This window comes from Aotus nancymaae, unplaced genomic scaffold (genome assembly GCF_030222135.1).
Source record: "Aotus nancymaae isolate 86718 unplaced genomic scaffold, 86718_ANA_hifiasm-v0.15.2.pri h1tg000124l, whole genome shotgun sequence".
In the NCBI taxonomy this organism is placed as follows: domain Eukaryota; kingdom Metazoa; phylum Chordata; class Mammalia; order Primates; family Aotidae; genus Aotus; species Aotus nancymaae.
In genome coordinates this window covers 1612468-1640151 of record NW_026988539.1, presented here as the reverse complement: position 1 = coordinate 1640151, position 27684 = coordinate 1612468, and the positions used below count along the sequence as shown (strand labels likewise).

General features: G+C 62.5%; 2 protein-coding genes and 1 non-coding gene across 3 annotated transcripts; 2 read left to right on the top strand and 1 right to left on the bottom strand.

Moving 5' to 3' along the window:
* The first annotated feature begins 1319 nt into the window (after positions 1 to 1319).
* Positions 1320 to 12750, top strand: GRIN3B (glutamate ionotropic receptor NMDA type subunit 3B). Its single transcript, XM_064371194.1, has 9 exons — positions 1320 to 1751; positions 4076 to 4668; positions 6056 to 7088; positions 10834 to 10979; positions 11050 to 11165; positions 11324 to 11475; positions 11786 to 11950; positions 12025 to 12094; positions 12344 to 12750. Exons 1-9 carry the CDS (start codon positions 1320 to 1322, stop codon positions 12748 to 12750), a joined length of 3114 nt encoding a protein of 1037 aa, XP_064227264.1.
* A 64-nt stretch (positions 12751 to 12814) lies between these two features.
* TMEM259 (transmembrane protein 259) lies at positions 12815 to 24202 on the bottom strand. Its single transcript, XM_012436229.3, has 11 exons — positions 23830 to 24202; positions 17369 to 17647; positions 16487 to 16586; positions 15647 to 15757; positions 15265 to 15387; positions 15091 to 15191; positions 14961 to 15018; positions 14800 to 14883; positions 14586 to 14718; positions 14227 to 14326; positions 12815 to 14080 (listed from the first exon to the last, which is right to left on the bottom strand). Exons 1-11 carry the CDS (start codon positions 24061 to 24063, stop codon positions 13535 to 13537), a joined length of 1869 nt encoding a protein of 622 aa, XP_012291652.3. The 5' UTR covers positions 24064 to 24202; the 3' UTR covers positions 12815 to 13534.
* Positions 24203 to 24604: 402 nt separating this feature from the next.
* On the top strand, positions 24605 to 24711 carry LOC135272700 (U6 spliceosomal RNA). Its single transcript, XR_010340695.1, has one exon. It is a non-coding gene; the product is annotated as a U6 spliceosomal RNA (small nuclear RNA).
* Positions 24712 to 27684: the final 2973 nt, after the last annotated feature.

Sequence of the window (27684 nt, the reverse complement as noted above, 5' to 3'; positions counted from 1 at the left end):
TCACCATGTTGACCAGGATGGTCTCGATCTCTTGACCTCGTGATCCACCCGCCTCGGCCTCCCAAAATGCTGGGATTACAGGCGTGAGCCAGCGCGCCCGGCCGGCATTTTCTTCATGGCATGAAGGATTTTCTCCTCCCTCCTCAATGTCGCTTCCAGAAGGAGATGAGGTTTGTCGCGTGTGTGTGAAGAAAAATCACCCGAGTGTGGATCCATTCATTAGAGCTGAATGTTCCCAGCACAGCGGCTGCTCTGCTGCCCTTCGGGATCTGGGGAGACGCCGGATACCCGCGGGAGGACGGGGTGAGGACTGCCCCGGCAGGGAGGAGGCCCGGTGCTAGCTGGATGCGGCCGGTCCCCGTCTATCAGGCGCCTGCGGGGTGCCAGGGCCCCAGAACGCCCCCCAAACCAAGGCCTAGAGGACACAGGCAAGCTTGGGGACGGGTAGACAGCGGGGCGCTATGGAAGGTTCTGGAGCACTGGAGGAGGGGAATGTGAGCAAGTGTCCTTGTCTGGGCAGGTGCCTACTGTGTGCAAGCCTGGAGACAGCAGCAACCGAGCCTCCCAGAGCTGAGTGGAAGAGACGGTCACTAAATAGGAAGGGAATGGACAAAGAGCGTAGCCTGTTATGGAAACGTGTGAAGGCTGCGGGGTGCGGAGCGGTGCTTCCTGCATTTTCTCGGTGGCAAGCAGGGAACGTTTTTCAGGGCAGGGCATTTGGCACTGGGCTTTGAGGGTTGAAGCGGAGTTCTGCAGCCCAAGTTGCCTGCCCACTGCTGGAGGGCAGATCAACTCTACAGGTTCCCATCTGACATGCCTGCCTCAGTTTCCCCAGGATGCACTGGATTTTAGAGCCCACGCCTGGGCGGGCCTGGTTCGAAGCTGACCTCTCCCTGGAAGTGCAAGGCAAGCATGACTCCTCCTGGGCCTCAACTTCCCCGCCTGAGCAGTGCTTGACGTTGGTGGAGGGGGTCAGGGATCCCGGGGAGGAACGGGGTGGGCGTCGGGGCCAATTTTAATGCGCGGGGTCCTTTCCCGGCACCCGCACTCCGTCTGTGGCCTGAATCGGAGCGGGGATGGGCAGTGGTTAGGCGTCCCCAGCCCCCGCCGGGTGTCACCGCCGCCGTCCGCGAGCGGCCGCTGGGAGGCTGTTTCCCCCGCGGCCAGTGCGCGTCCCGCTCCCCCCGCGCGGCTGCTGGCGCTCGGGAACCCCGGGGCGGAGCGGGCGGACGCAGTCGGCGGCCCCGGCGGGGCGCGGAGGGAGCGTCAGAACCGGGTCTCCCGCTCCGCCCGCGGCCAGCGGCGCCCGCAACTTTGCGATGGAGTTCGTGCGGGCGCTGTGGCTGGGCCTGGCGCTGGCGCTGGGGCCCGGGCCGGGGCCCGCGGGGGGCCACCCGCAGCCGTGCGGCGTCCTGGCGCGCCTGGGGGGCTCCGTGCGCCTGGGCGCCCTCCTGCCCCGCGCGCCCCTCGCCCGCGCCCGCGCCCGCGCCGCCCTGGCCCGGGCCGTCCTGGCGCCGCGGCTGCCGCACAACCTGAGCTTGGAGCTGGTGGTCGCCGCGCCCCGCGCCCGCGACCCCGCCTCTCTGGCCCGCGGCCTGTGCCAGGCGCTGGCTGCTCCGGGCGTGGCGGCCCTGCTGGCCTTTCCCGAGGCGCGACCCGAACTGCTGCAGCTCCACTTCCTGGCGGCCGCCACCGAGACCCCCGTGCTCAGCGTGCTGCGGCGGGAGGCGCGCGCGGCCCTCGGAGCCCCGGTACGCGGGACGCCGGGAGCCGGGACCAGGGGCACCCGGGGCGGGGGCGGGAGTCCCAGGGACGCCCGGAGGCGGGATGGGGATCCCGGGACGCTGGACGGCCCCGGGGCTCAGGGATGGGGAAGACCCGGGTGTCCCCCGAGCCAGGGAGCCGGAACGCAGAGGCAGAGACCCAGGGACAGGGACCTAGACGCTGGCTCGAGAGCGCGAGGGACGCCCCTGGAACGCCCCTTCCCAGCGCCCTGGTGATGGAGACCCCGCCTCTGCGCCCTGCTTGCCCAGGCCCCTTCCCTGGTCCCTGGGACCGCCTGGTCCCCACCGGACTCCAGGCCGCTGGAGTGCTCAGCACTCTCGGGGTGCAGTTTCGGGGTCTGCAGGTCTGGTCCCCCTCCTTCCAGCATTCTCCCCGTCCCCTCCCAGAGGCCTTCAAGATCCCAGAGCAGCCCCGGTCAGTCCAGGCCCCCACTCCATTCCCCCCACCCCGCCGCAGCCTTCAAGTTCCTCACTTCTAATCCCACCCCTAGGCCCAGATCCCACAGGGAAACGGAATGAGAAGAGAAGGGGGGTTGACTGGGTGCTGGGGACCCTCCGCCAGGGCCCGCTGTGCCCCAGAGAATAGACCCCTTCCCATGGCCGGCAAGGAGGTCCCGGCTCCGGACATGGGGGCCTGGCTGAGCTCTAGGGCCCAGCTCCCCTCCTTCCCCACCCACGAAGCCCCTCCAGCCCCTCCTCCTCCTCAGGGAGGGAGACCCTGACGCTAGAGGGGGGTCTTTTAGCCCAGCCCTCCGGGTGTCAAGGGGACCCCTGTCCCCCCATCACCCTAGCTAAGGCTGGATTCGAGGCCCAAACGCAGGCCTGGGGCGCCCTCTTCTGCCGCCTCCAGGAACTGCACCGCTACAGGCCGGGCGTGGGACCCACCCAGCATCTCTGGCTCTGCTTTGGCCCCCTGGGGACTGAGCCACAGCCCGAGCCCGTCCCCCAGCACTGGGCACCCAGCTTCCACCCTGGCAAGTGCCTTGCGCACCCGAGGGGTCTGGCAAAGCTCTCCCACCTTTAATCCACTAAGTTAAATCCAGGGCCAGGCGCAGCGGCTCACGCCTGGAATCTCAGCACTTTGGGAGGCCGAGATGGGAGGACAGCTTGAGCTCACGAGTTTGAGACCAGCCTGGGCAACATAGCGAGACCCCATATCTACAAAAAATACAAAAATTAGCTAGGGCCGGGCGCGGCGGTTCAAACCTGTAATCCCAGCACTTTGGGAGGCCGAGGCGGGCGGATCACGAGGTCAAGAGATCGAGACCATCCTGGTCAACATGGTGAAACCTCGTCTCTACTAAAAATACAAAAAATTAGCTGGGCATGGTGGTGCGTGCCTGTAGTCCCAGCTACTCGGGAGGCTGAGGCAGGAGAATTGCCTGAACCCAGGAGGCGGAGGTTGCAGTGAGCCGAGATCGCGCCGTTGCACTCCAGCCTGGGTAACAAGAGCGAAACTCCGTCTCAAAAAAAAAAAAAAAAAAAAGCCAGGCGTGGTGGCAGGCCCCTGTAGTCCCAGCTACTCAGATGGTTGAGGTAGGAGGATCGCTTGAGCCTGGGAGGCAGCGATTGCAATGAGCTGTGATCTCACCACTGCACTCCAGCCTGGGCAATAACCCAGACATGGTCTCAAAAAAAAAAAGTCCAGAACTTTCTGGATGGCACTGGGCACAAGGGGGCCCCTCAGCCCTCCGTGTGCCTGGCATGGGGCAGTAATGTGTGAGGGGACGCTACCTGGTTTGGCTCTAAGCACAAGGCCATCAGTGGGCTCACCTTTAGGGAGCCAGGGCTCTTGGCCCTAGAGGGGCTCCCAGGCAGGTAGGGGCCGGCTGAGGTTGGTCAGGGAGGGGTCCGACGGGTCAGGGAGGGATCCGAGGCTGGAGAATTTCCAAGCTGGAGCCTGGGTTCTGCCTGGAGGATGGAGAAGTCTGAATAGAGGAGGAGCAATGTGCTTGGGTTTTGAAGGGTGTATAGGAGTTGGTGGGCATAGAGGGAGAAAGGTGTACAATCTGGGGAATGGCACATGCCAAAAAAAAAAAACACAGGGTGAGCCCATGACAAGGGTAGCTGGAGCCGAGAGAGAAGGGCCTGGAAGACAGGCTGAGGCTGAGCCTGGTGGGGATGGTGATGGGGAGCCATGGAAGGGTTTAGAGCGGGGCTGGGGTTGGGGGAGGTGGAGGGGAGGTGCGGCCATCCAGCTGGCATCTCCTTACGGATCACCCGCTGCTGGGGTGGGAAGGGTGTCATGGGGTGGAGGTCGCCGACCCTGACTGTGGCCTCCCCTCTCCCAGAACCCATTCCACCTGCAGCTGCACTGGGCCAGCCCCCTGGAGACGCTGCTGGACGTGCTGGTGGCCGTGCTGCAGGCGCACGCCTGGGAGGACGTCGGCCTGGCCCTGTGCCGCACCCGGGACCCCGGCGGCCTGGTGGCCCTCTGGACGAGCCGGGCCGGCCGCGCCCCACAGCTGGTCCTGGACCTAAGCCGGCAGGACACGGGAGATGCGGGGCTGCGGGCACGCCTGGCCCCGATGGGGGCACCCGTGGGGGGTGAAGCCCCAGTACCCGCGGCGGTCCTTCTTGGCTGTGATGTTGCCCGCGCCCGTCGCGTGCTGGAGGCTGTACCTCCCGGCCCCCACTGGCTGTTGGGGACGCCACTGCCACCCAAGGCCCTGCCCACCGCGGGGCTGCCGCCGGGGCTGCTGGCGCTGGGCGAGGTGGCACAACCCCCGCTGGAGGCCGCCGTCCATGACGCTGTGCAGCTGGTGGCCCGGGCGCTGGGCAGTGCGGCACAGGTGCAGCCGGAGCGTGCCCTCCTCCCCGCCGCGGTCAACTGTGGGGACCCACAGCCGGCCGGCCCTGAGTCCCCCGGGCGCTTCTTGGCACGGTGAGTGGGGACCCTGCTTCCTTGGGAAGGTCTCCAGGCCACTGAGTCTGCGCCACCCATGGGTCATGAAAGGCACGGTGAGGCCGGGCATGGTGGCTCACGCCTGTAATCCCAGTACTCTGGGAGGCTGCGGCGAGCAGATCACTTGAGCTAGGAGTTTGAGACCAGTCTGGCCAACACGGTGAAACCCCATCTCTACCAAAAAATACAAAAAATTAGCCGGGCACGGTGGCACACACCTGTAGTTCCAGCTACTCAGGATGCTGAGGCAGGAGAATCACTTGAGCCCGGGGGTCCAGGCTGCAGTGAGCTGAGATGGCACCACTGCACTCCAGCCTGGGCGACAGGGCGAGACCCTGCCTCAAACACACACAGTCAGGATGCTTTGCCAATCGATGTCTTAGGTCCCTGGAAGCAGCGCCCACCCAGGGAACTATCCCAGGGAGAGCAGTGAGTGAGCTGAACTGGGCGGGAGGGAATGGGTCTCTGGCCGAGCCCTGGGCGAGTTCCAGAGAATGAACAACTGCTGGAAACAGGAGACCCCCGCTGGGCACTTGAGCATCAGCCCCTGGCTTCAGGCACCGCGTGTGTGGGGTGGGGCACAGCCACGGCATCCGGGCATTCGTGCTCCAGCGTCAAGGGGTTTATTAGGGTTGGAGACGCCAGTTGTGTTCACACTTGTCCTCACGATACGGAAAAGGGTGTGACCGGGCGCGGTGGCTCACACCTGTAATCCCAGCACTTTGGGAGGCAGAGGCGGGTGGATCACCTGAGGCCAGGAGTTCGAGACCAGCCTGGCCAACAGGGCAAAACCCCGTCTCTACTGAAAATACAAAATCAGCCAGGTGTGGTGGTGCGCTCCTGTAATCTCGAGTACTCAGGAGGCTGAGGCAGGAGAATCACTTGAACCCGGGAGGCGGAGGTTGTAGCGAGCCAAGATCGAGCCACTGCACTCCAGCCTGGGCAACAAGACTGAAAAATAAAAGAAAGAGGGCCGCGCGCGGTAGCTCACGCCTGTAATCCCAGCACTTTGGGAGGCCGAGGCGGGTGGATCACAAGGTCAAGAGATCGAGACCATCCTGGTCAACACGGTGAAACCCCGTCTCTACTAATACAAAAAAAATTAGCTGGGCACGGTGGCGCATGCCTGTAATCCCAGCTACTCAGGAGGCTGAGGCAGGAGAATTGCCTGAACCCAGGAGGCGGAGGTTGCGGTGAGCCGAGATCGCGCCATTGCACTCCAGCCTGGGTAACAAGAGCGAAACTCCGTCTCAAAAAAAAAAAACAGAAAGAAAGGGTGCCCAGTGGGAATCGGGCATGTGCTCGGCAGGGGTGAGGGGATGGAGGGGTCTGAGCTGGATGCCTGATGCCCCCGCCCTGCCCCTAGGTTCCTGGCCAACACATCCTTCCAGGGTCGCACGGGCCCCGTGTGGGTGACAGGCAGCTCCCAGGTACACGTGTCTCGTCACTTCAAGGTGTGGAGCCTCCGCCGGGACCCACAGGGTGCCCCGGCCTGGGCCACGGTGGGCAGCTGGCGGGACGGCCGGCTGGACTTGGAACCCGGGGGCGCCGTGGCGAGGCCCCCACCGCCGCCAGGCACCCAGGCCCGGCCCAAGCTGCGTGTGGTGACGCTGGTGGAGCACCCATTCGTGTTTGCCCGTGATCCCGATGAAGACGGGCAGTGCCCAGCAGGGCAGCTGTGCCTGGACCCCGGCACCAACGACTCGGCCACCCTGGACGCGCTGTTCGCCGCGCTGGCCAACGGCTCGGTGCCCCGTGCCCTGCGCAAGTGCTGTTACGGCTACTGCATCGACCTGCTGGAGCGGCTGGCAGAGGACACGCACTTCGACTTCCAGCTGTACGTCGTGGGCGACGGCAGGTATGGCGCGCTGCGTGACGGCCGCTGGACAGGCCTGGTCGGGGACCTGCTGGCTGGCCGGGCTCACATGGCGGTCACCAGCTTCAGCATCAACTCCGCCCGCTCCCAGGTGGTGGACTTCACCAGCCCCTTCTTCTCCACCAGCCTGGGCATCATGGTGCGGGCGCGAGACACGGCCTCGCCCATCGGCGCCTTCATGTGGCCGCTGCACTGGTCCATGTGGCTGGGCGTGTTCGCCGCCCTGCACCTGACCGCGCTCTTCCTCACCCTGTATGAGTGGCGCAGCCCCTACGGGCTCACGCCGCGCGGCCGGAACCGAGGCACAGTCTTCTCCTACTCCTCGGCGCTCAACCTGTGCTATGCCATCCTCTTCGGGCGCACCGTGTCCAGCAAGACGCCCAAGTGTCCCACGGGCCGTCTGCTCATGAACCTGTGGGCCATCTTCTGCCTGCTGGTGCTGTCCAGCTACACGGCCAACCTGGCCGCCGTCATGGTCGGGGACAAGACCTTCCTGGAGCTGTCCGGGATCCACGACCCAAAGGTGGGCGGCCTCGGGGGGCTGGGGGCTGCCCCAGGCCGGGCTGCGAGGGGCAGGGGTGGTCAGCTGGGCGCGCAGGACGTCCACTAGGCCAACTCTGGTCCCAAGAGACATACATTTATTTATTTACTTATGTATTTTTTTTCATTTATTTTATTTTATTTTTTATTTTTTAATTTTATATATATTTTTAAAGACGGGGTTTCACCATGTTGGTCAGACTGGTCTTGAACTCCCGACCTCAGGTGATCTGCCCACCTTGGCCTCCAAAGTGCTTGGATTACAGACGTGTGCGGATTACAGGCGTGTGCCACCATGCCCAGCTAATTTTTGTATTTTTAGTAGAAACGGGGTTTCACCATGTTCGTCAGGCTGCTCTCGACCTCCTGACCTTGTGATTCACCTGCCTCAGCCTCCCAAAGTGCTGGGATTACAGGCGTGAGCCACCACGCCCGGCCTGCTTATTTATTTATTTAAAAAAAAATGGCCAGGCACAGTGGCTCACTCCTATAATCCCAGCACTTGGGGAGGTTGAGGCGGGTGAATCACCTGAGGTCAGGAGTCTGAGACCAGCCTAGCCAACGTGGCAAAACCCCATCTTTATTAAAAAATACAAAAAATTAGCTGAGGTTGGTGGTGGGCGCCTGTAATCCCAGCTACTCAGGAGGCTGAGGCAGGAGAATCGCTTGAACCTGGGAGGCGGAGGTGGCAGTGAGCTGAGATGGCACCACTGCACTCTAGCCTGGGTGAAAGAGCGAGGCACTGTCACAGGAGAAAAAAAAAACAAAGCACAGATGGGGGCTGGCTATGCTGTCCAGGCTGATCTCAAACTCCAGGGCTCAAGCGATTCTCCCACCGCAGCCACCCAAAGTGCTGGGATTACAGGCATAAGCCACCATGCCTGGCCTATTTTTTCTTTCTTTTTTTTTGAGACACAGTCTCTCTCTCTCACCCAGGCTGGAGTGCAGTGGTGCCGTCTCAGCTCACTGCAACCTCTGCCTCTCGGGTTCAAGTGATTCTCCTGCCTCAGCCTCCTAAGTAGCTGGAACTACAGGTGCATGCCATCATGCCCAGCTAATTTTTGTATATTTTAGTAGACACGATGTTTCACCATCTTGGCCAGGCTGGTCTCGAACGCCTGACCTCATGATCTGCCAGCCTCAGCCTCTCAAAGTGTAGGGATTACAGGTGTGAGCCACCGGGCCTGGCCTGTAGTTTTTTTTGTGTGTGTTTGAGATGGGGTCTCACTCTGTAGCCAGGCTGGCTAGAGTACAGTGGCATAATCTCGGCTCACCGCAACCTCCGCCTCCTGGGTTCAGGCAATTCTCCTGCCTCAGCCTCCCGAGTAGCTGGGATTACAGGCGTGCACCACCATGCCCAGCTGATTTTTGTATTTTTAATAGAGATGGGAGTTTCACCACATTGGTCAGGCTGGTCTCGAACTCCCGACCTCAGGTGATCCGCCCACCTCGGCCTCCCAAAGTGCTGGGATTACAGGTGTGAGCCACCATGTCCAGCTTTATTTGTATTTTTTGAGACAGAGTCTCACTCTGTTGCCCAGAGCTGGAGTGCAGTGGTGCGATCTCAGCTCAACGCAACCTCTACCTCCTGGGGTCAAGGAGGTTCAGGATTCTCCTGCCTCAGTCTACCCCAGCACTGGGATTAGATGTGAGCCACCATGCTGAGTCTCCCCTTGCAATTTCTTGGAAACATCAAGTTTTCTGCCCCAAAGTGTGTCTGAACTTTTGCATCTGCCTGGTGGTGACCTCTGGGGGTGCCTGGCCCGCTCCCCAGCCCCCGGTGTCCCCTGTTAAACAGTAGTAAAACGCAGATGCCGTGCTGTCGGATGAGCTGACCGCTCCACGAGGAGCACAGACAGAGCATTTTCATCATCCAGAAAGTTCCATCAGGTGCTGCTGACCCAGAGGCACAGTGGGATTCAAGCTTGGGTTTTTAGCATGCACCTGTAATCGCAGCTATTTCGGAGGCAGGAGAATTGCTTGAACCTGGGAGGTGGAGGTTGCATTGAGCCAAGATCGCACCACCGCACTCCAGCCTGGGCGACAGAGCAAGACTGACTTGGGGAAGAAAACGAACACACACTGGAGATGTGAGGTTAGCTGTGTCGTCCAGGCTGGTCTCAGACTCTGGGTTCATGCGATTCTCCCACCTCAGCTCTCAAAGTGCTGGGATTATACATGTGAGCCTGGCCTCTCTCTCTGTCGCCCAGGCTGGAGTGCAGTGGCGCAATCTCGGCTCACTGCAACCTCCGCCTCCCGGGCTCAAGTGATTCTCCTGCCTCAGGCTCCCAAGTAGCTGGAACTACAGGTGTGCACCACCACGCCCAGCTGATTTTTCTATTTTTTAGTAGAGACTGGGTTTCACCATATTGGTCAGGCTGGTTTCAAACGCCTGACCTCATGATCTGCCCACCCCGGCTTCCCAAAGTGTTGGAATTACAGGAGTGAGCCACCGCACCTGACCTGTATTTTTAGTAGAGACGGGGTTTCACCATGTTGGCCAGGCTGGTCTTGAACTCCTGACCTAAAGTGATCCTCCTGCTTCGGCCTCCCAAAGTGCTGGGATTATAGGCTGAGCTACTGCACCTGGCCCATACTGTTTTTATTTATTTTTATTTTTTGAGATGGAGTCTCACTCTGTTGCCCAGAGCTGGACTGCAGTGGTGTGATCTCAGCTCACTGCAACCCCTCCTGGGTTCAACCGATTCTCCTGCCTCAGTCTCCCACAGCACTGGGATTAGGCGTGAGCTACTGCACCCAGCCTGCCTTTGCAATTTCGTGGCAAAATCTGGTTTTCTGCCCCGTAGTGTCTGTGAACTTTTGCATCTGCCCGGTGGCATCCCCTGGGGATGCCTGGCGTGCTCTGCAGCCCCTGGTGTTCCCTGTTAAACAGTAATAAAATGTAGACGCCGTGCTGTCTGATGAGCCGACCGCTCGGGGCCGCTTTTCCAATTTAAGCGCTGCACAGCTGAGCGCAGACAGAGCATTTTCATCATCTGGAAAGTTCCATCAGGTGCTGCTGACCCAGAGGCCCGATGGGATCGAGTTTGGGATTTGGGTGCTTGGGTGCTGCCGAAGTCCGGTGAAGAGGCCGTGGCCAGTGGGACGCCAGTAGCCAGACCCACGTATCTATTAGGGGTCCGCACCAGGGTGCCCTGGCAGCTGTGGGGAGGACCGCGCAGAGGGGACGGGGCTGGTCGGGGGGCTGGGATGGATGCTCAAACCGGGCCTGCGTGAGAGCCGGGAGTTGTGAGCACGCTGAAGGTGGAGTCCCCGGGTTTTTGGAGACACAGGGCATGGGGTGTGAGAGGCAGTGAGGACAGCCGCCCCTAACTGGGGTGGGAAAACCCAGGGTGGGGGCAGGTGTAGGAGGCAGATCTGAAGTAGTCACGGACATGTGAGAGTGGGTCTCCCGTGGGACCCCGAGGGGACAGGCAGAGGAGGTGGTGGGATAGGAGCAAGGTCCGGGGGGAGATGGACTCGTCGGTGTTTAGAACGGAGCGTCTCCACCCCGGGTGATCCTCCGCTCACCTCCCACCCCCGCCAGGGGACCCCGGACAGTGTTTGTCTGGGGACAGTTGTGGTTGTCACGACTGGGGTGTGCTCTTGGCATGGAGTGAGTGGAGGCAGCAGCTCAGGGCCCTGCAGTGCCAGGGCGGCCCCCTCAATGGTCGGGGGTCCCGAGGGGCAGGCAGAGCCGCTGACGGGGTCCCCACCCCACCCCGCAGCTGCACCACCCGGCGCCGGACTTCCGCTTCGGCACCGTCTGGGAGAGCAGCGCCGAGGCGTACATCAAGAAGAGCTTCCCCGAGATGCACGCGCACATGCGGCGCCACAGTGCGCCCACCACGCCCCACGGCGTCGCCATGCTCACGTGAGCGCGGGGCGGGGCGGGGGCGGGGCATGGGCGGGACGACAGCTGACCCCGCCCCGGCCCCCCGCAGGAGCGACCCTCCCAAACTCAACGCCTTCATCATGGACAAGTCGCTCCTGGACTACGAGGTCTCCATCGATGCGGACTGCAAGCTGCTGACTGTGGGCAAGCCCTTCGCCATCGAGGGTGAGGGGCACCTGGGCGGGGCGGGGCGCCAGGGTCTCTGGGGGTAGCGGGGAGCCACGGAGGGTTCCAGGCGGGGAGGGGCGAAGTCCCGCGTGTGCGGGCAGAGTTCCTCTGGGGCTGTCCCGCCTGGCCCCACCTCCCCGGCCCCGCGCCCCCAGGCTATGGCATCGGACTGCCCCAGAACTCGCCGCTCACCTCCAACCTGTCCGAGTTCATCAGCCGCTACAAGTCCTCCGGCTTCATGGACCTGCTCCATGACAAGTGGTACAAGATGGTGCCTTGCGGGAAGCGGGTGTTTGCGGTGACAGAGGTGGGGCTGGGCCCGGGGCAGGGGGTGGGGGTTGGGGGCCCTGAGCCTTGTCCGAGGTGACCAACCCCGCGATCATTCCCGAGAGGTGCGTTTGTCCACTTCTGCGCACTTCTATTCGCCGTACAAAACCCTAGCTCCAGTGCCCTCTCCTCCATGAAACCTCACCTCCAGCCATGGGGTCCCTGCCTCCGAACCTGATTCCATAGCCCCAGGCCCCTCTCTCTGGCCCAGCCTGTTCTCCCCCAGTTCGAGGGTCCCCCGGGGCCGGCCATCACGTGACCGTGAGGGGCTCCTGCTATGTTGCCCCCAGACCCTGCAGATGAGCATCTACCACTTCTCGGGCCTCTTCGTGCTGCTGTGCCTGGGCCTGGGCAGCGCCCTGCTCGGCTCCCTGGGCGAGCACGCCTTCTACCGCCTGGCGCTGCCTCGCATCCGCAGGGGGAGCAGGCTGCAGTACTGGTTACACACCAGCCAGGTGCGAACCGGGCGGGCGGCGGGCGTCCCCGCCAGCCACGTCTCCTCGCCAACCGGGTCTGTCTGGGGTCTTAGAAAATCCACCGCGCCCTCAACACGGAGCCGCCAGAGGGGTCGAAGGAGGAGACGGCAGAGGCGGAGCCCAGGTAAGTGGTGGTCGGGGCGACCACGACCCAGGACAACCCAGACCCACCCCAGCAGGTCGCCCTGAAGCCGGCCACGGGGTGCAGGAGCGGGTTCCCGGAGGCCCCCGCCCAACCTCGGACAACTCTGTGCGCACGGCAGCTGCCTGGTTGTGCCTTTCGGCCACCCTCTCCCCGCAGTGGGCTCTGCAGAGATCCAGGGCGCGAGACGGCTGCCCCGGTGGGCGCTGACCAGGCCGGTTCCGTCCCCTGCGGCCCCGAGGTGGAGCAGCAGCAGCAGCAGCAGGACCCGCCGGCGGCTCCGGAGGGCTGGAAACGGGCGCGCCGGGCCGTGGACAAGGAGCGCCGCGTGCGCTTCCTGCTGGAGCCTGCCGTGGTTGCGGCGCCCGACACGGAGGCGGAGGCTGCGCCGCCAGAGGGCCCCGGCTGGCTGTGCTCCAATGGCCGCGCGACAGCCGCGAAGCCCACGGGGCCCCCCCGGCCCGGGGAGCTGCAGGAGCTGGAGCGCTGCATTGAGAGCGCGCGGGAGCGGCTCCGCCAGGCCCTGGTGCGGCGCGGGGAGCTACTGGCACAGCTCGGGGACAGCGCGCGCCACCGGCCTCTGCGCCTGCTTCAGGCCAGGGCGGCCCCCGCGGAGGCGCCACCGCACCCGGACTGATGGGGTTGCCGGGAATGAGGTGGCGGCCGGGCTCCTGGGGATCAAGTAAGACAGTGCACTGGGCCGCTGTCAACAGACAGTTTATTCTATATACAAACACAATTGTGTACACTGCAATTAAATAGAATGGAATGAGCTCTCCTCCGCATTCCTCCCCGAGTGACTGGCTTGGCCGCCGGCCCACTCCACCCCGGAGCAGAGCTGAACCACGGCCCTGGCTGCTGCCACTGGTGTTGGCGCCCCACATCCCTATGCCCGAGGCACAAGCTCTGCTCTCCCGGGGCCCCTAGCCCTGGTGCACACGCGGGGAGGGCCGGGCCATGGAGAAGGCACTGCACGGAGCACCAGGCAGAGCCGGGCCGAGGCCGGCAGGGACAGCGCTAGGGTCCCAGGACCCGCCCCGGCCGCTCCTCCACACCTCCGCGTGCTCAGAGGCCTGCACCATGGGGACCCCACTCCACTTCAGGACGTTCACTGCAGACCTTCCACCAAGTGCCCTCCAGAACCTTCCACGGAACCCCACCCCTCTCCTTGCTGGCCAGTTCAAACAGCTCACTAGCGGGTACAAGCCTGCGGCGCGACCTCACACCAGGGGGAGGGAAGCCTGCCTTCTGGGCAAACCCCATGAAACCCTGAAAGCCACCGAGCCAGGCTGGGCAGTACCAGAGGAAGGGGGTGGCCGGGCGCCCCGACCCGGGACGGCCTCCCCTACCCCCACAGGCTCCAGCAGGTCAGGCCCAGCCAGCCGGGACAGCCGGGGTCAGAGGCAGCTCAGCTGTGAGGCTCAGGATCCAGCCTCCGAGGGCGCCTCCACTGGGGCCGTGGAGACCGGGCTAGACCCGCTCACCGCAGCTGCCAGGGGCGTTGTGTCAGGAGCTGCGGAGTCACTCGGGGGGACACTGTCCTGTGGGGTGTGGGGGATGCCCCCAGGAGGGCCCAGCGGGCTGGCTGGACGCCGCTCCAGGAGGGAAGCGCTCAGGCCGGACAGGAAGGAGGCGTCTGTGATGATAGCAGCGGTCTCTGCCATCCAGCCCAGGTCACCACCGGCAGCTGCCGCCACTGAGGCTGCTGCAGCCACCAGGGAGCTGGGCGCCGCGGCCACAGGCCCTGGACTCCCGCTGGCCCCGGGCGAGATGGGGCCCAGGGCAAGGGGCTGGCTGGTTGAGTCGGGGGCGGCGGCTGGGGCGCCCGAATTGTTGTTCATGTCGTCGGGCAGCGCCGTGGGGGTCCCGGGGCCCAGGGGCGGCGCCTGCAGCAGCATCTCCTGGATGCGGACCTGCTGCAGGATGGCGGGCAGCTCGTAGTGGTGGAAGAAGTAGATCATGGAATGCTGCGGGCGGAGGGGCAGGCGAGAGTCGGGACGTGCTGCTGCCCCCGCGCAGGCTGAGCGGGGTCCACAGGGCTTCCTCCCCAGCTGCAGCCCCTCCTGCCCGAAAGGCACGGCTGGCCCGTCCCCGCTTGCTGCCTGGGCCTCACCTGAATGAAGAGCCAGGAGGTGACCAGGGCTAGGCTGCTGTACTGCCCGTTGAAGCGGTAGTGGTAGGCATAGAAGGCGAAGTGGTAGAGATAGAAGAACCTGCGCGGAAGGGGTGTGAGGGTGTCGGGGCGGTCCTGTCCCAGCGCAGGCCCCGCCCCTTCCCAGCGCCCCTCCCCTGACAGCCCCGCCCCTTCCCAGCACCCCTCCCCTGGCAGCCCCGCCCCTTCCCAGGGCAGGCCCCGCCCCTCCCCGGCGCCCCGCCCCTTCCCGGCGCCCCTCCCCTGGCAGCCCCGCCCCGCCCCTTCCCGGCGCCCCTCCCCTGGCAGCCCCGTCCCGCCCCGCCCCGCGTGGCGCTCACCGCAGCCAGTGCCGCTTGCTGGTGCTGGTGTGGCAGCAGATAGCGTCGTACTGGTCAGCGAGCCACACGATGAGGATGATGTAGAAGGCGGTGGTGGTGTCGTTGAAGAACTCCGACATGATGGCCTCCATCCCTGCGGGGAGAGGCGGCGGCGGTTGGAGCGGGCGGGGCGGGGTGCGGCGCGGGGCGGGGGAGGCCTGGGTCGGGTCCTCACCGACGAGGGCCAGGATGACGGTCAGCAGGGGCGCTGCGGGGAAGGCGATGGCCATGTTCATCTCCAGCATCTGCAGCAGGTCCACTGCGGGCACAGGGCGGCGGGCGCCCGGTGAGGGCCTGGAGGACGCCCGCCCCGCCCCGCGCCGGCGGGACACTCACCGATGAAGACGAAGATCTGGTGGTGCGAGTAGCGCAGCAGCATGGACACGCTCAGCGTCTGCAAGGGGCGCGCGTGAGGGGCTGCTCGGCTCCCGCCCCCCAGCGCCCGCGCCCGCCCCGAGGCACTCACGAAGATGACCATGATGACGAAGGCGGCCAGGTAGGACGTGCGCGCCATCCACATGCTCACGAAGCGGTAGTGCTCGCCCGACACCACGTTCCGCAGGAAGCCTGCAGCGCAGGGGGCCGTGAGCGCCCCCCCAACCCGTGCCCTCTCCCCCTCCCGCCCTGGGGTGGGCCCCACCCTTGTTCTCCTCGTTTTCCGCCAGGCCCTTCACGCTGGACATGAGAATGTCATCGTAGCCCAGGAACTCATCCAGCAGCAGACGGCTGAAGCGGTCTCCGAAGCACTGGTCCCGCGTGGGGTCTGCGGGCGGGCGGATCAGGGAGCCGGGAGCCCCGCCCAGGCTGCCCCCTGAGCCCTGCAAGCGGCCGGCCCTGCCCGCCTCCCAGCCCTGCCCATTCTCAGAAAACCCATCCAGGAGCCCAGCCCTGGGAAGCAGGCCTGGGCAGGGCACACCCCAGTCCTTCCTGCACAGCTCCGAGCCCCGCACCTGTAGGAGAAGACCCTAGGGAGAAGGGAGGCCCAGTCACTGAGGTCCCCCAGCCCAGCGGCTCAGACTCACCCAGGGTGACCACCATGACCGGGATGCTCAGGCGCTGGCGCGTGGCCTGCGACAGGCGGAGGAAGCCATACTCCAGTGAGTACTCCACGATGTACTCGTCCTGCGGCCATACTGCCAGGCAGAACCGGGGCCGGGTCAGCCCCCACATACCCCCAACACTGCCACCAGCCGAGGCAGGCGTTGAGGGGCGGCGGGAGAGACCCGCTAAGCCCTGGGCCCCTGGTGGGTGCTGGGAGGACCCCTACAGACACGTGGGATGGCGCCCACCCAAGCTGGTGCCCCGCCCTGCGTGCTGGAGAGGCTGGCCAGGCTCCTCCTCCCATGGCCCCATCTCCTGGGCTGCCCCTCTGCCCTGGTGGCACGTCAGGAAATGCCCCCAGCACAACTACAACACTTCAGAGGCCCCAGCCCTCTGGAGAAACTGCCTGCTCTCAGACCGGGCAGGGGCTGGCTTCCCTGAGCACAATCAGCTGGAATTCCGAGTCCAGAGCTGAAGGGCTCATCCTCTCAAAGTCGCAGACGTTCACAAGAGGGTCCCAGAGAAGGTGAGCTGAGCCAGTTACCCCAGGCTCTGGGGCATCCCCACAGCCTTGTGTGCTGACAAATGGAGAAATCGAGGCACACAGGTACCCTGAAAGGTCCACAGCAAGTGGCCAGCAGGCTGGGGTGTTCTGGGGAGCTCACCTGCACCCCAGCACCCCACGGCTGGGACGTTCAGAGGGACCCCGCCTGCACCCCAGCACCCCACGGCTGGGACATTGGGAGGGACCCTGCTTGCACCACAGGACTCCATAGCTGGGGCAAACCCATGAGGCAGTACACTTTTGGTGGGCCGCCTACCTTTGGTGGGCGTCTCGGGGAAGGGGAACTCCTGGCTGTCATTCAGGGCCTCTGTGCTACTCGGCGGCTTGAACACCTTGGGCTCGATGTCCAGCTCAAACTGTGGGCGACCAGGGACCAGGGCGTCAGCAGCGCCAGCCTGGGCTGTGAAGGCCGGCCTGAGGATGTGGTCCCACTGATGGGAAGGGGCTTGGAAGCCTCAGCCTTTGCTCCATCACGGAGCAGGCCAGGGTGGACTGTGTGTGGCTCCCACCTCAGCCAGGACCCCACCTCAACACCAAGCCTGCCCTGCTGTGGGGCCAGCCGTGGCCAGTGGACACCAGGGAGGGGTCCATGATGCTCTGGCCAAATGCTCTTTCTTGGGGTTGGCTTTGCGGGAACAGGTGGGACCCCAAACCCTGACTGCTGAAGCAAAAAGATTTCCAGCCAGACCGTGGGTCCAACACAGCCACCTGGTCCCACCCGTGCTCAAGGCCATCACAAGCTGACCGGGCACCCAGCACCTCTGCAGGGAGCAGGACGGGCCGGAACGGGGCCCAGAGCTCTCACCTCCCAGCCCCCGGGCCTCCTCCTCAGCTACTCTTGTCCACAGCACCCCCAGCCCCAGACAATCCCCTCCCCAGAACAGCTGGAATCTCGAAGGCCTGAGTCTGCCCAGCCCAAGTATTCCCCGAGACCCCCCGCCCTGCCCAGGCCTCTAGCAGGGAGACAGGCCGAGGGTCTTGTTTCAGAGGCCCCCAGGCCACCAAAAGGCCATGACAGGTGGGGGTGGGCTTGTCTGTGTGCCAGGTCCCTGACGGTCAAGAACCCCAATGCCCTGACCATCAGGGACCGCCCCTTCAGCCACGAGCATCTGTGGGACTGAGCCCAGGCTTGGCTCACCTTGATGGAGCTGTTCCCAAACACCTCCACACTCAGCTCCTCCTCCTCCTCATCTTCCGACTCCAGGCTGCTGCCTGGCTCCATGGCCAGGCCCGGGAAGCTCCCGCGGCCGCCGTCACAGAACTGCAGGAAGACCGGCGCGCGGCTGGAGTTGTGCCGCACCTCCACGCGCAGGATGCCCTCGCGAGGCCACTTGTCACGCACGTGCTCCAGGCAGTTGATGGGTGAGCGGGAGAAGACGATGTGGATGTAGGCCAGGACGAAGAGCACAAACAGGGCCTGGGGGGCAGCTGGCAGTCAGTGGGGCACCCAGGGCTCGCTGCAGCCCACACCTGAGGGCCTACATGGTGGGGCGTGCTAAGCTGCCCAGGACAGGGGAAAGAGAGGAAGCTCCGGAAGCCGAGTTGGGTGCTGAGGATCCCGGGTCCCTCCCAGGCTGACTGCACCCGGCCAACCCTCCATGCTGCCCAAGTGACTGAGGACCCTGGGGATGCCCCACTCCAACCCCAGCTCTGACAGGCCCCAGGGCTCAGGCGAGGCAGGCGAGGCCTGTGACTGCCCCAACCTCCTGAGGGCTGAGCCAGACAAAGCCAGCTGGCCACGGCCCTCTCAGATGTGCACAGGACCCGCCGAACCTGGGAAGACATGAGGCTGGACTCTGACCCACCAAGTAGAGCACACCAGGGCCATCTACCAGCCAACAGCTCCCGCCCTGCAAGGAGCAGCTGGTACGGCTGCCAGCCAGGGCCACCTGTGGGTCGCACTGTCCACGAAAGGCTGCACAGCCTGCCACAGCCCATCCTGCTGCTTCCTGCCTCCCCTTCCATGGTGTCCCCAGTGCTCCCTTGATCTCACCAGCTAAAAATAGCTTCTCACCCAGCGGGGCGCCCTGTGCACCCCTCCCAGCCCTGGAGGGGCCAGCTGCTGGGGATACAGCGGACCTCCGTGGCTGGGCAGGGCGCCCCAAAGCAGGGCCAAGCTGCTGTGCCCAAGGCACAGCCTATGAACTGGGGTGGCAGCAGCTCTCACCTGGGGGCTCCTGCCCAGATGTGGACATCTGTGGTTATCATAATTGGGGGAGCTCCTGGGATGGAGTGGACGACACCAGGGATGCTGCTCAGCACCCGGCGGTGCCAAAGATGGCCCCACCCCGATGTCCACAGGGCCTGGGGAGCCAGCGCCCCAGCATGCTGCAGGCACAACACGGAGTGGGGCCCCTCTAGGAGCAGCTCAGGGCAGCCCTCTTCCAGGGAGCCCGTCTCATCATCTGGGGATTTAGGGCAGCCCTCTTCCAGGGAGCCTACCTCACTGCCGGGGGGTCTGGCTGCCCATTGTACCTCCCAACCTGAGGTCCAGGCATCACTCCCAAGACTGGCGAGGGTCACCTCTACCTGCTGCGCCGATCCGCAGAGCTGAGGGCCCAGCTGGGCCAAGGGGGCCCCCATAGCCACGTGGAACCCCAGACTCAGGGAAGAACTGAGTGGAGTCAAAACCACAAGCCAGAAAGGCCTGGAGCACAGGGCCCCTCCCTGACCTGCTGGCAGGCCCAGCGAAGCCCCGGATGCTGCAAGCAACCTGTGGCCACACAGCCATGAGCGAGACCACCAGGAGCCTCAACCCTTCCACGCCCAGAGACCCCGGCCTCCTCTCCAGAGCCCTCTGCAGACTGAGCAAAGGGCTGAGTCAGCAAAACCACCCACTTCTGGCCTGTGCTGTGGTCTGAGGGAGGCCCCAAGTCTCAGCACGGATGAAGCCCTGGATCCACCCACACCTGCAGCTGGGGTAAGCCTCATCACACTGCGCAGCCCAGAGAGTCGCAAAATCCCTTGCCTAGCCCTCCCCCATGTGGCATCTGGGTACAGGAGCCACGGAGGCTGGGTCCAGGGGTGGGTCACGGTCAGAGGCACTGATCCCGTAGCCCCTCAGCTCAGCACTCTCGGGCCCACGGTGGATGCGCTGGGGGCCAAGCTCTGGCTTCCAGTCTCGGACGTCCAGCAGGAGCTGTGCCCGGGACAGCAATGGATCCTGTGCCAAGATGTTCCAAAAAGTGCTGACACACAGCGGGCCGAGGCTGGGGTTGCCCAACACTTCCCAAGGGATGCACAGCTGTTACCAACCCTGGTTTACAAACAAGGAACTGAAGCGGAGGTCCCCAAAGACCTGGACCTGCTAAAGTCACAAGGCCGGGAGGCAGGAGCCAGGGGAAGTGCTGGGTTGCACACTCAAGGCCTCTGACCACGAGCAGCGACCAGTGACCCCACGAGGAAGAGCCGCTCTTGGGGTGGCCCTGGGCAGGCTCAGCGGGGGAGGGCATGGGACGCACATCCCGCCACACCCAGCACTGCTGTGAGTGACCTGTCCTAGGAAGACAGTGGACATGATGAGAGGACACCAGTGACTTCACATGATGTGCACGCGCTCCAGCCGAAGGCTCCAAGTCCCCCAGATACTGTGACTCAGATGTCGCTGTGTCTGCCCCATCAGGTAATCCGTGCTGACTGCACTCAGGAACCCCCAGCCCAGGGCCCGCCGGGGTCCCTCTTCCCTGACTGAGCATGACCAGGAAGGAATCTGCCCCACTGAACAAGGCCCTGTCCCCATAAAGCCTGAGTTTCCCCAAAATGTCCCACCAGAAAACAAGGAGGCAGCACCCGGCCAGTCGCAGCCTCATCCCAAGTGCCGGGTCCTCCTGCCTAAGGCCTGTCACCAGCCACCCTGCAGCAGCCACCTCACCCGGCGCGGCCCCACACGCCCAGGCAGCCTCGTATACACCCGCAGCAGCCCTCCCCGGGGATCTCAACTGGAAATGCTCCCATGGGCCCCTGGCCAGCCTCCGCGCTGCAGCCTGGCTCAGCTGCTCACGTGCCTGGGTGGTCCAGACCCCTACACCCCATGACCCGATACCTGATCCCGAGAGCCCCAGGGCGTTCCCACACGTCCTCCAGCTGCCTGGACACCAAGCCCCTTCCCACCGGCTGTGGCTCACCTTCAGAACGCCCCGCCCACCCTGCAGTGGAGTCACCCCACCCCTACGGCTCAGCCCACACACCACTGCACCCACAGGAACGCCTCCCCGAGCCTGGGGCTGCACTCACCACCTCCTCCAGGAAGCTTTCCTGATATCCTGGCCAGGGCTCCCAGGGCACCCCAACACTCAGCCACCAGGTGGGCCTTTTCCTCTGTCTCCCCACAGACCTGGAGGGCCGGGAACAGCCTCCCCCGCCTCTGGATATTTGACTGACCAACAAGCTGACTCACAGACAAGCCTGCGGAGCCACACTCCTCTCTCCAGGGAGAGCATGGAGCCCTCAGCCCCACCCAGGAAAACCTGCTGCAGGCCTGCGCTGCCTACCTGGGCTCCCCTTTGTCCACCCGGGGTGCTTCCCACTCCCCAGGTCACAGGTGCCTCAATGTGACAGGACCCCATTCAGAGCAGGGCCCCTGGGGTCTCACATTCCCTGTCTCTCTTTTTTTTTTTTGAGATACAGTCTTGCTCTGTCGCCCAAGCTGGAGTGCAGTGGCGTTATCTCGGCTCACCGCAATCTCCACCTCAAGTGATTCTCCTGCTTCAGCCTCCCGAGTAGCTGGGCTTACAGGTACGCGTCACCACACCCGGCTAATTTTTGTATTTTTAGTAGAGATGGGGTTTCACCAGGTTGGCCGGGCTGGTCTCGAACTCCTGACCTCAAGTGATCCACCTGCCTGAGCCTCCCAAAGTGCTGGGATTACAGGTGTGAGCCACCGTGCCCGGCTCACATACCCTGTCTTTAATCTTCACAATGACACCCCACCCCAGAGGAGCCCTATTACTCCCTGTAGCTGGGGGCGGGCCCTTGCTCATGTCCAGAGGCGCTGAGCTGAGGCCCCTTCACCCTGCAGGCATCTGCTCGGTGGTCACCCAAGTCCAGAGCCCAACCAACAAGTGCAGGGACCCAGGGCGCAGTGCCCCAGGACGGATGGGCTCTGCCACGCTGGATGTGGCACCATGAAGGCCAGCAGAGGTGGATCTGAGGCTGGAGGGAGGTCTCCCAAGGGCCCCTGGAACACAGGTCCCTGCTGCCTCCTCCCCCCAGCATGTGGCACGGCCTGGCATTTCCCAAAACCACCCAGGCACAAGTGAGGAGTCAGGGTGCTCCGTGCTGGCTCAGGACTGGGAGCTCAGCTCAACAGGCGCCGCAAGATGAAGCTGCCTTGAAGGGAGCGCACCAGGGAGGACCTGGCTCTCTTTAGAGAGACCCCCGGAAGCTGGGCAGACAGGAAGCTGATGAGCCTTGTGGAACTCAAGGCAGCCTCTGAAATCAGCCAGTCCCAGCCTGCACTTTGCAGATAAGTAAAAGTGAGGGCGGCAGGGTCAGATTCTGTACGACCAGATTACCAGGTGGAGGATTCACAACCAACAGATTTCCCACCCAGGCCAGGCGAGGTGGCTCACGCCTATAATCCCAGTACTTTGGGAGACCAAGGCCGGTGGATTGCCTGAAGTCAGGAGTTGGAGACCAGCCTGACCAACATGGCAAAGCCCCATCTCTACTAAAAATACAAAAAAATTAGCCAGATGTGGTGGCCGGCACCTGTAATCCCAGCTACTTGGGAGGAGGCTGAGGCAGGAAAATTGATTGATCCTGGGAGACGGAGGTTGCAGTGAGCAGAGATCGTGCCACTGCACTCCAGCCCAGGCGATAGAGCAAATCTCAAAAAAAATAAAAAAGAAAGATTTCCCTACCCAGAGATCTGGCAGCCCAGAGCCCCCTGCTGAGACAGGAGGGATGGAGGGCGGTGCTGAGAACCTCCCCAGAGTCCCCAGCATACACAGGAGAGGGGGCCTCTAGTTCTGGCCCAGCCCCATCTGCCCACCTGTGAGTCGCACCTGCCTGGAGATGCAGCTAGGTTGGCCTGATCCAAACCCGGACGTGGCGGGACCGGAGCCCAGGCCACAGGGATGCACCCCCCAGGGAGGCTGAGCTCCGTCTGAGGAACCCGGACAGGCACACAGCACACGCCCGCCACAAGTCTAAGGACCCAGTGGCTCCGTCCTGGACCAGGGCCACTCCGTGGAAGTGTGGTGAAGAAAACCCATGTCCACAGACGAGCCTCCATCCGCAGTTTCAGGTCCCATCTGTGGACCCCAGAGCCAGGAAAGGCCGCCTGCCTGAGTATCACAGCCCTGCTCAGGTGCGCACTGAGGCGACCGCCCCACTCTGGGGGGCTGCAGGGCGCAAGGTGAGAAGGATGACAGGCTGAGCTCTGGCCTGTGGGGGGCCACGGATCTCAAGGCCGGGGGCCTCCCTTGAGGCTGCAGCAGGCTGGGATCCACACCCAGGTCGGTGTGACGGCTAAGCTCCGCTCCACCTGCTGAGCCCAAAAGAGCAGCCAGCTCCTGACCAACCTGTTAGGCTTGGAACTAGCTCACGCTTGCAGCCTGGCCCGCCAGCGTCAGCCCTGCTCTGCAGACTAGGCCCGAAAAGCTGCACTTCAGCACCCGCGGGCCGGGCGGGCGGTGTTCTCATGCAAAACGGAAACACTCCAACTCCGAAGCCCAGAGCCCAGAGCCCAGGCGGCCCAGGACCCTGGCCAGCTTGTTTTCTGAGGGGCTGAAGCTGCTGCTGAGCCCCTCCTGTCACCCAAGGAAGACCCCTTCTTAGAGGGACTCAGGCCGATGCCTGTCTTGCACACTGAGACCTCTGTGCCATCTGAGGAGGGTGGGAGGGGACAGAGCCCAAGACCTCATACGAGAGCCACAACTCAGCTCCCGGAGCCGGAAGGGGGTGGGGACCCAGGGAAGGAGGAGGCCGGGGATGGGGTGGAACGCTGCTGCTGGTGACTTTGCCACTAACCCCAGCGAGGTGACCTTAGCTAAGTCACATTCCCCCCAGGTTCAGGAGCAGGGAACGGGGTGAGAGCCGGTGGAAGGCTGCAAGGACGGGGAAATCCCTGCCAGGAGAATAAGAGGGGAGAGGGGAGTGGCCTTCCAGGCCGAGGGGTTGTCAGGCTGGGTTCTGGGCCAGCACAGGGGGCTGGGAGGGAGGCCTCGGGGCTGAAGGTTTCAGGCGACAGAGTCAGAGGTCAAAGGGCAGGAGGGGCTACGTGGCAGGGCAAGGCTGGGCTCCAAGCCTGCGTAGGTGGGGACCCGGGAAAGGTGGCGGCCGGAGACGGGATGGGCCCTGGATGGGGCTGAGAGTGAGGTTCCCAGGGTAGGGAACATCGGCTTCCAATGCAGTGGGACTCGGCCTTCCCGGGTGGACGTCCCGGGGCGGGACGGGGTCACGAGACGGTGACCCTGGCCGATCCCGGGGTCAGAGATCTCGAGGGAGGTCCCTAATCGGTAGGGCAGGGTCGAGGCCTCCGGGTGCAGGGTGGCGCTCGGTGTCTCCAGTGGGGCCAGGGATCGCGATCGGAGGGCGCAGGCTTGGGGGTAGGGCCGGCCGCCGGGGTCAAGGGTCAGGGGTCGGGGCCGCGGTCACCTTGAGCAACACGAAGAACTCGAAGAGACGGCGGAAGGCGGGCGGGAAGAGCCGCGAGTAGGTGACAGCCATCTTGAAGAAGAGCGCGTGGAAGAGCCGGTCGCGCACGTTGATGAGGGGGTTGGGGTTGAGGTTAGGGGTGCGAGGCCCGCGCGCGGGGGCCGGGCCGCCACCGCCGCCGCCGCCACCGTTGGGCCCCGGCCCCGGAGCTCCGGGCGCCGCGTGTTCCGACATGCCGCCCAGCGTCGCGCCCTAACGGCCGGCGGGTGTCCGAGGGCGCCTCCCGGCCGCCATCGGCAGCCCTCGCCGCCGCCGCCGCCGCCGCCGCGCTCTTCACAGCCGCCCGGCCGCGGACGCCATCTTCCGCCTCCTCGTCCGGCTGCGGCCCCGATGACGCCAGCGAGTCGCCACGCCGGGCAAGAGCGGCCCCCCTGCGCCTGTGGGGGAATGCTGGGATGCCAGCTACGGCCCGCGGAGGCCTCACCCCCGCGCTCGGCAGCGCCAGGGGGCAGGGCTGCATCTGGCCCGCCTGTTCTTTTGCATATTGACACCCACAATCCACCGCGTCTATGATACCAATATAGGCAGCAAAATTGTGACAACATGTGGGATTTTAGGTGATCGAAGAAATGCAAGGTAAGTGTAAGCACAGGAGTTGTTCTGTAATATGCCACTGTAGAAACTGTGCTAAATAGAAAACCATCCATAAATTTACCTAAGTGTAAGGTGCTGTAATTGTTGGGCTTTAAATACATGCGGCTGATAACTGGGAAACGTGCTCGCTTCGGCAGCACATATACTAAAATTGGAACGATACAGAGAAGATTAGCATGGCCCCTGCGCAAGGATGACACGCAAATTCGTGAAGCGTTCCATATTTTTGCTGCAGTCCACCGCCCGTCATCTGGCTTTGCTTCCCTTCCGCGATCCTGCAATGACGTCCCAGGGCCCTTTGCTTCCCTTCCACCATCCTGCAATGACGTCATACGGTCCTTTACTTCCCCTCCGCAATCGTGCAATGACATCACGGGGCCTGTGACGTCATCGCCTTCCCTTTTCCGTTTCCCGTTGCACCACTGAGGTTGGCGATTGGCGAACAATCTGGCCGTCCCCACTTGGTTGTGGCGCCCTGCCACCTGCCCCTGTGGCCCTCGCGCTACAGTAAATAAGTAAAAGCTCTTCAGGAGCACATACTGAGCGCCTGCTGCATAAGCTCTTCAGGAGCACATATTGAGCGCCTGCTGCATACACAAGAGAACACTATGGTTTTGAAACCACCTTTGTGAAATTATGACTGAGACAGTGAAAGTAATCTAGCTTAATCCACTCCGTCTTCCTTATAACCTCCAAGATGTCCTTTTTCATTCCTGGGCGTAGGCTGAACTCACTGGGAGAAACTCAGTTTATGGTTGATAATTTAAAACAAAGATGGGCAGGGCGCAGTGGCTCAAGCCTGTAATCTCAGCACTTTGGGAGGCTGAGACAGGCAGATTGCTTGAGCCCAAGAGTTCAGACCACAGGCAACATGGCTCTACAAAAAAACCCTGTCTCTACAAAAAAAAAAGAACAAAAATCAGGGCTGAGCCCAGTGGCTCAGGCTTGTAATCCCAATACTTTGGGAGGCCGAGACGGGAAAATCACAAGAAGGAGGTCTGCTTTGGGAAAGGGCTGTTAACATCTTTTTTTTTTGGCGTGGGGGGGGACAGAGTCTCGCTCTATTCCCGCAGGCTGGAGTGTAGTGTTGCCATCTGGGCTCACTGCAACCTCCGTCTTCCTGGTTCAAGCGATTCTCCTGCCTCAGCCTCCCGAGTAGCTGGGACTACAGGTACACACCACCACGCAGGGCAATTCTTTTGTATTTTTAGTAGAGATGGGGTTTCACCATGTTGGCCAGACTGGTTTTGAACTCTTGACCGCAAGTGATTCACACACCTAGCCTCCCCTAGTGCTGATATTACAGGCATGAGCCACCTAGCCCAGCCCATCTTTGTTTTAAATTATCAATTTTAAGCCGGGTACTGTGGCTCATGCCTATAATCCCAGCACTTTGGGAGGCTGAGTGGTGCGGATCACCAGAGATCGGGAGTTCGAGACCAGCCTGACCGACATGGAGAAACCCCCGCCTCCGTCTCTACTAAAAATACAAAAATTAGCCAGGCATGGTGGCTCATGCCTGTAATCCCAACTACTATGGAGGCTGAGGTAGGAGAATTGCTTAAACCCAGGAGTCGGAGATTGCAGTGAGCCAAGATCGCAACACTGCACTCCAGCCTGGGCAACAAGAGCAAAACTGCGTCTCAAAAAAAAAAAATTATCAACTATAAACTGAGTTTCTCCCAAAGTTAGTTCAGCCTACACCCAGGAATGAACAAGGACCAAGCATGCCAAATAAAAAATAGTTTTTTTTGTTTTAACACGGAATCTCACTCTGTCGCCCAGGCTGGAGGGCAATGGCGCTATCTGGGCTCACTGCAACCTCTGCCTCCTGGGTTTAAGCAATTCTCCTGCCTCAGCCTCCCAAGTAGCTGGGATTACAGGTGCGCACCACCACGCCTTGATAATTTTTTTTGTATTTTTAGTAGAGACAGGGTTTTTCCATGTTGGCCATGCTGGCCTCGAACTCCCAACCTTAGATGATCCGCCCGCCTCGGCGTCCCAACATGCTGGGATTACAGTCTTGAGCCACCTCGCCTGGCAAAAAAATGTTTTTTAAAATCAGCTGAGTAAGGTAGTGTGTGCCTGTAGTTCCAGCTACTTAGGAGGCTGAGGTGGGAGGATTGCTTGAGCCCAGAAATTGGAGGCTGCAGTCAACAATGATTGTATCACTATACTCCAGCTTGGGTGACTGAGTGAGACCCTGTCTCTAAAAAATAAAAAGGCCGGTGCAGTGGCTCACGCCTGTAGTCCCAGCACTTGGGAGGCTGAGGCGAGCGGATCACGAGGTCGAGAGATCGAGACCGGCATGGCCAACATGGTGAAACCTGTCTCTACTAAAAATACAAAAATTAGCCGGACATGGTGGCACCTGCCTGTTGTCCCAGCTACTCAGGAGGTTGAGGCAGGAGAGTCGCTTGAACCTGGGAGGCGGCCAAGATTGCGCCATTGCACTCCAGCCTGGTGACAGAGCGAAACTCCTTCTCAAAAGGGAAAAAGAAAAAGGCCCAACACTTTGGGAGGCCAAGGCGGGTGGATCAGCTGAGGTCAGGGGTTCAAGACCAGCCTGACCAATACGATGAAACTCTGTCTCTACTAAAAATACAAAAATTAGCCAGGTGTGGTGGCAGACGCCTGTAATCCCAGCTACTCAGGAGGCTGAGACAGGAGAATCGCTTGAACCTGACAGGCAGAGGTTGCAGTGAGCCGAGATCGCACCACTGCACCAACCGTCAGTATTTGCAGCTTTGTCGAGTAGCGTAACTACTATACTCTGCCGCTGTAGAGAAAACGCAGCCGTAAATGACACATAAACGCACTGGCACAGCTGTGTGCCAATAAAGCTTTGTCTGCAGACACTGGAATTTGAATGTTACGCAGTTTCCACATTTGACAGAATCATTTTCATCTTTTGATTTTTTTTTTTTAACTACTTAAAAATGTAAGAGCCATTCTTAGCTCACAGGTCATACAAAAAGAGGCTGCGGCTAGATTTGGCCCCCAGGTCACAAACGCGGCTGTCCGACACAGATAGCAAACATAAGTTTTTCTTTTTCTTTTTTTTTTTTTTTAGACGGAGTTTTGCTCTTTGTCGCCCAGGCTGGAGTGCAGTGGCGCGATCATGGCTCACTGCAACCTCCGCCTCCCAGGCTGAAGCGATTCTCCTGCCTCAGCCTCCTGAGTAGCTGGGATTACAGGCAT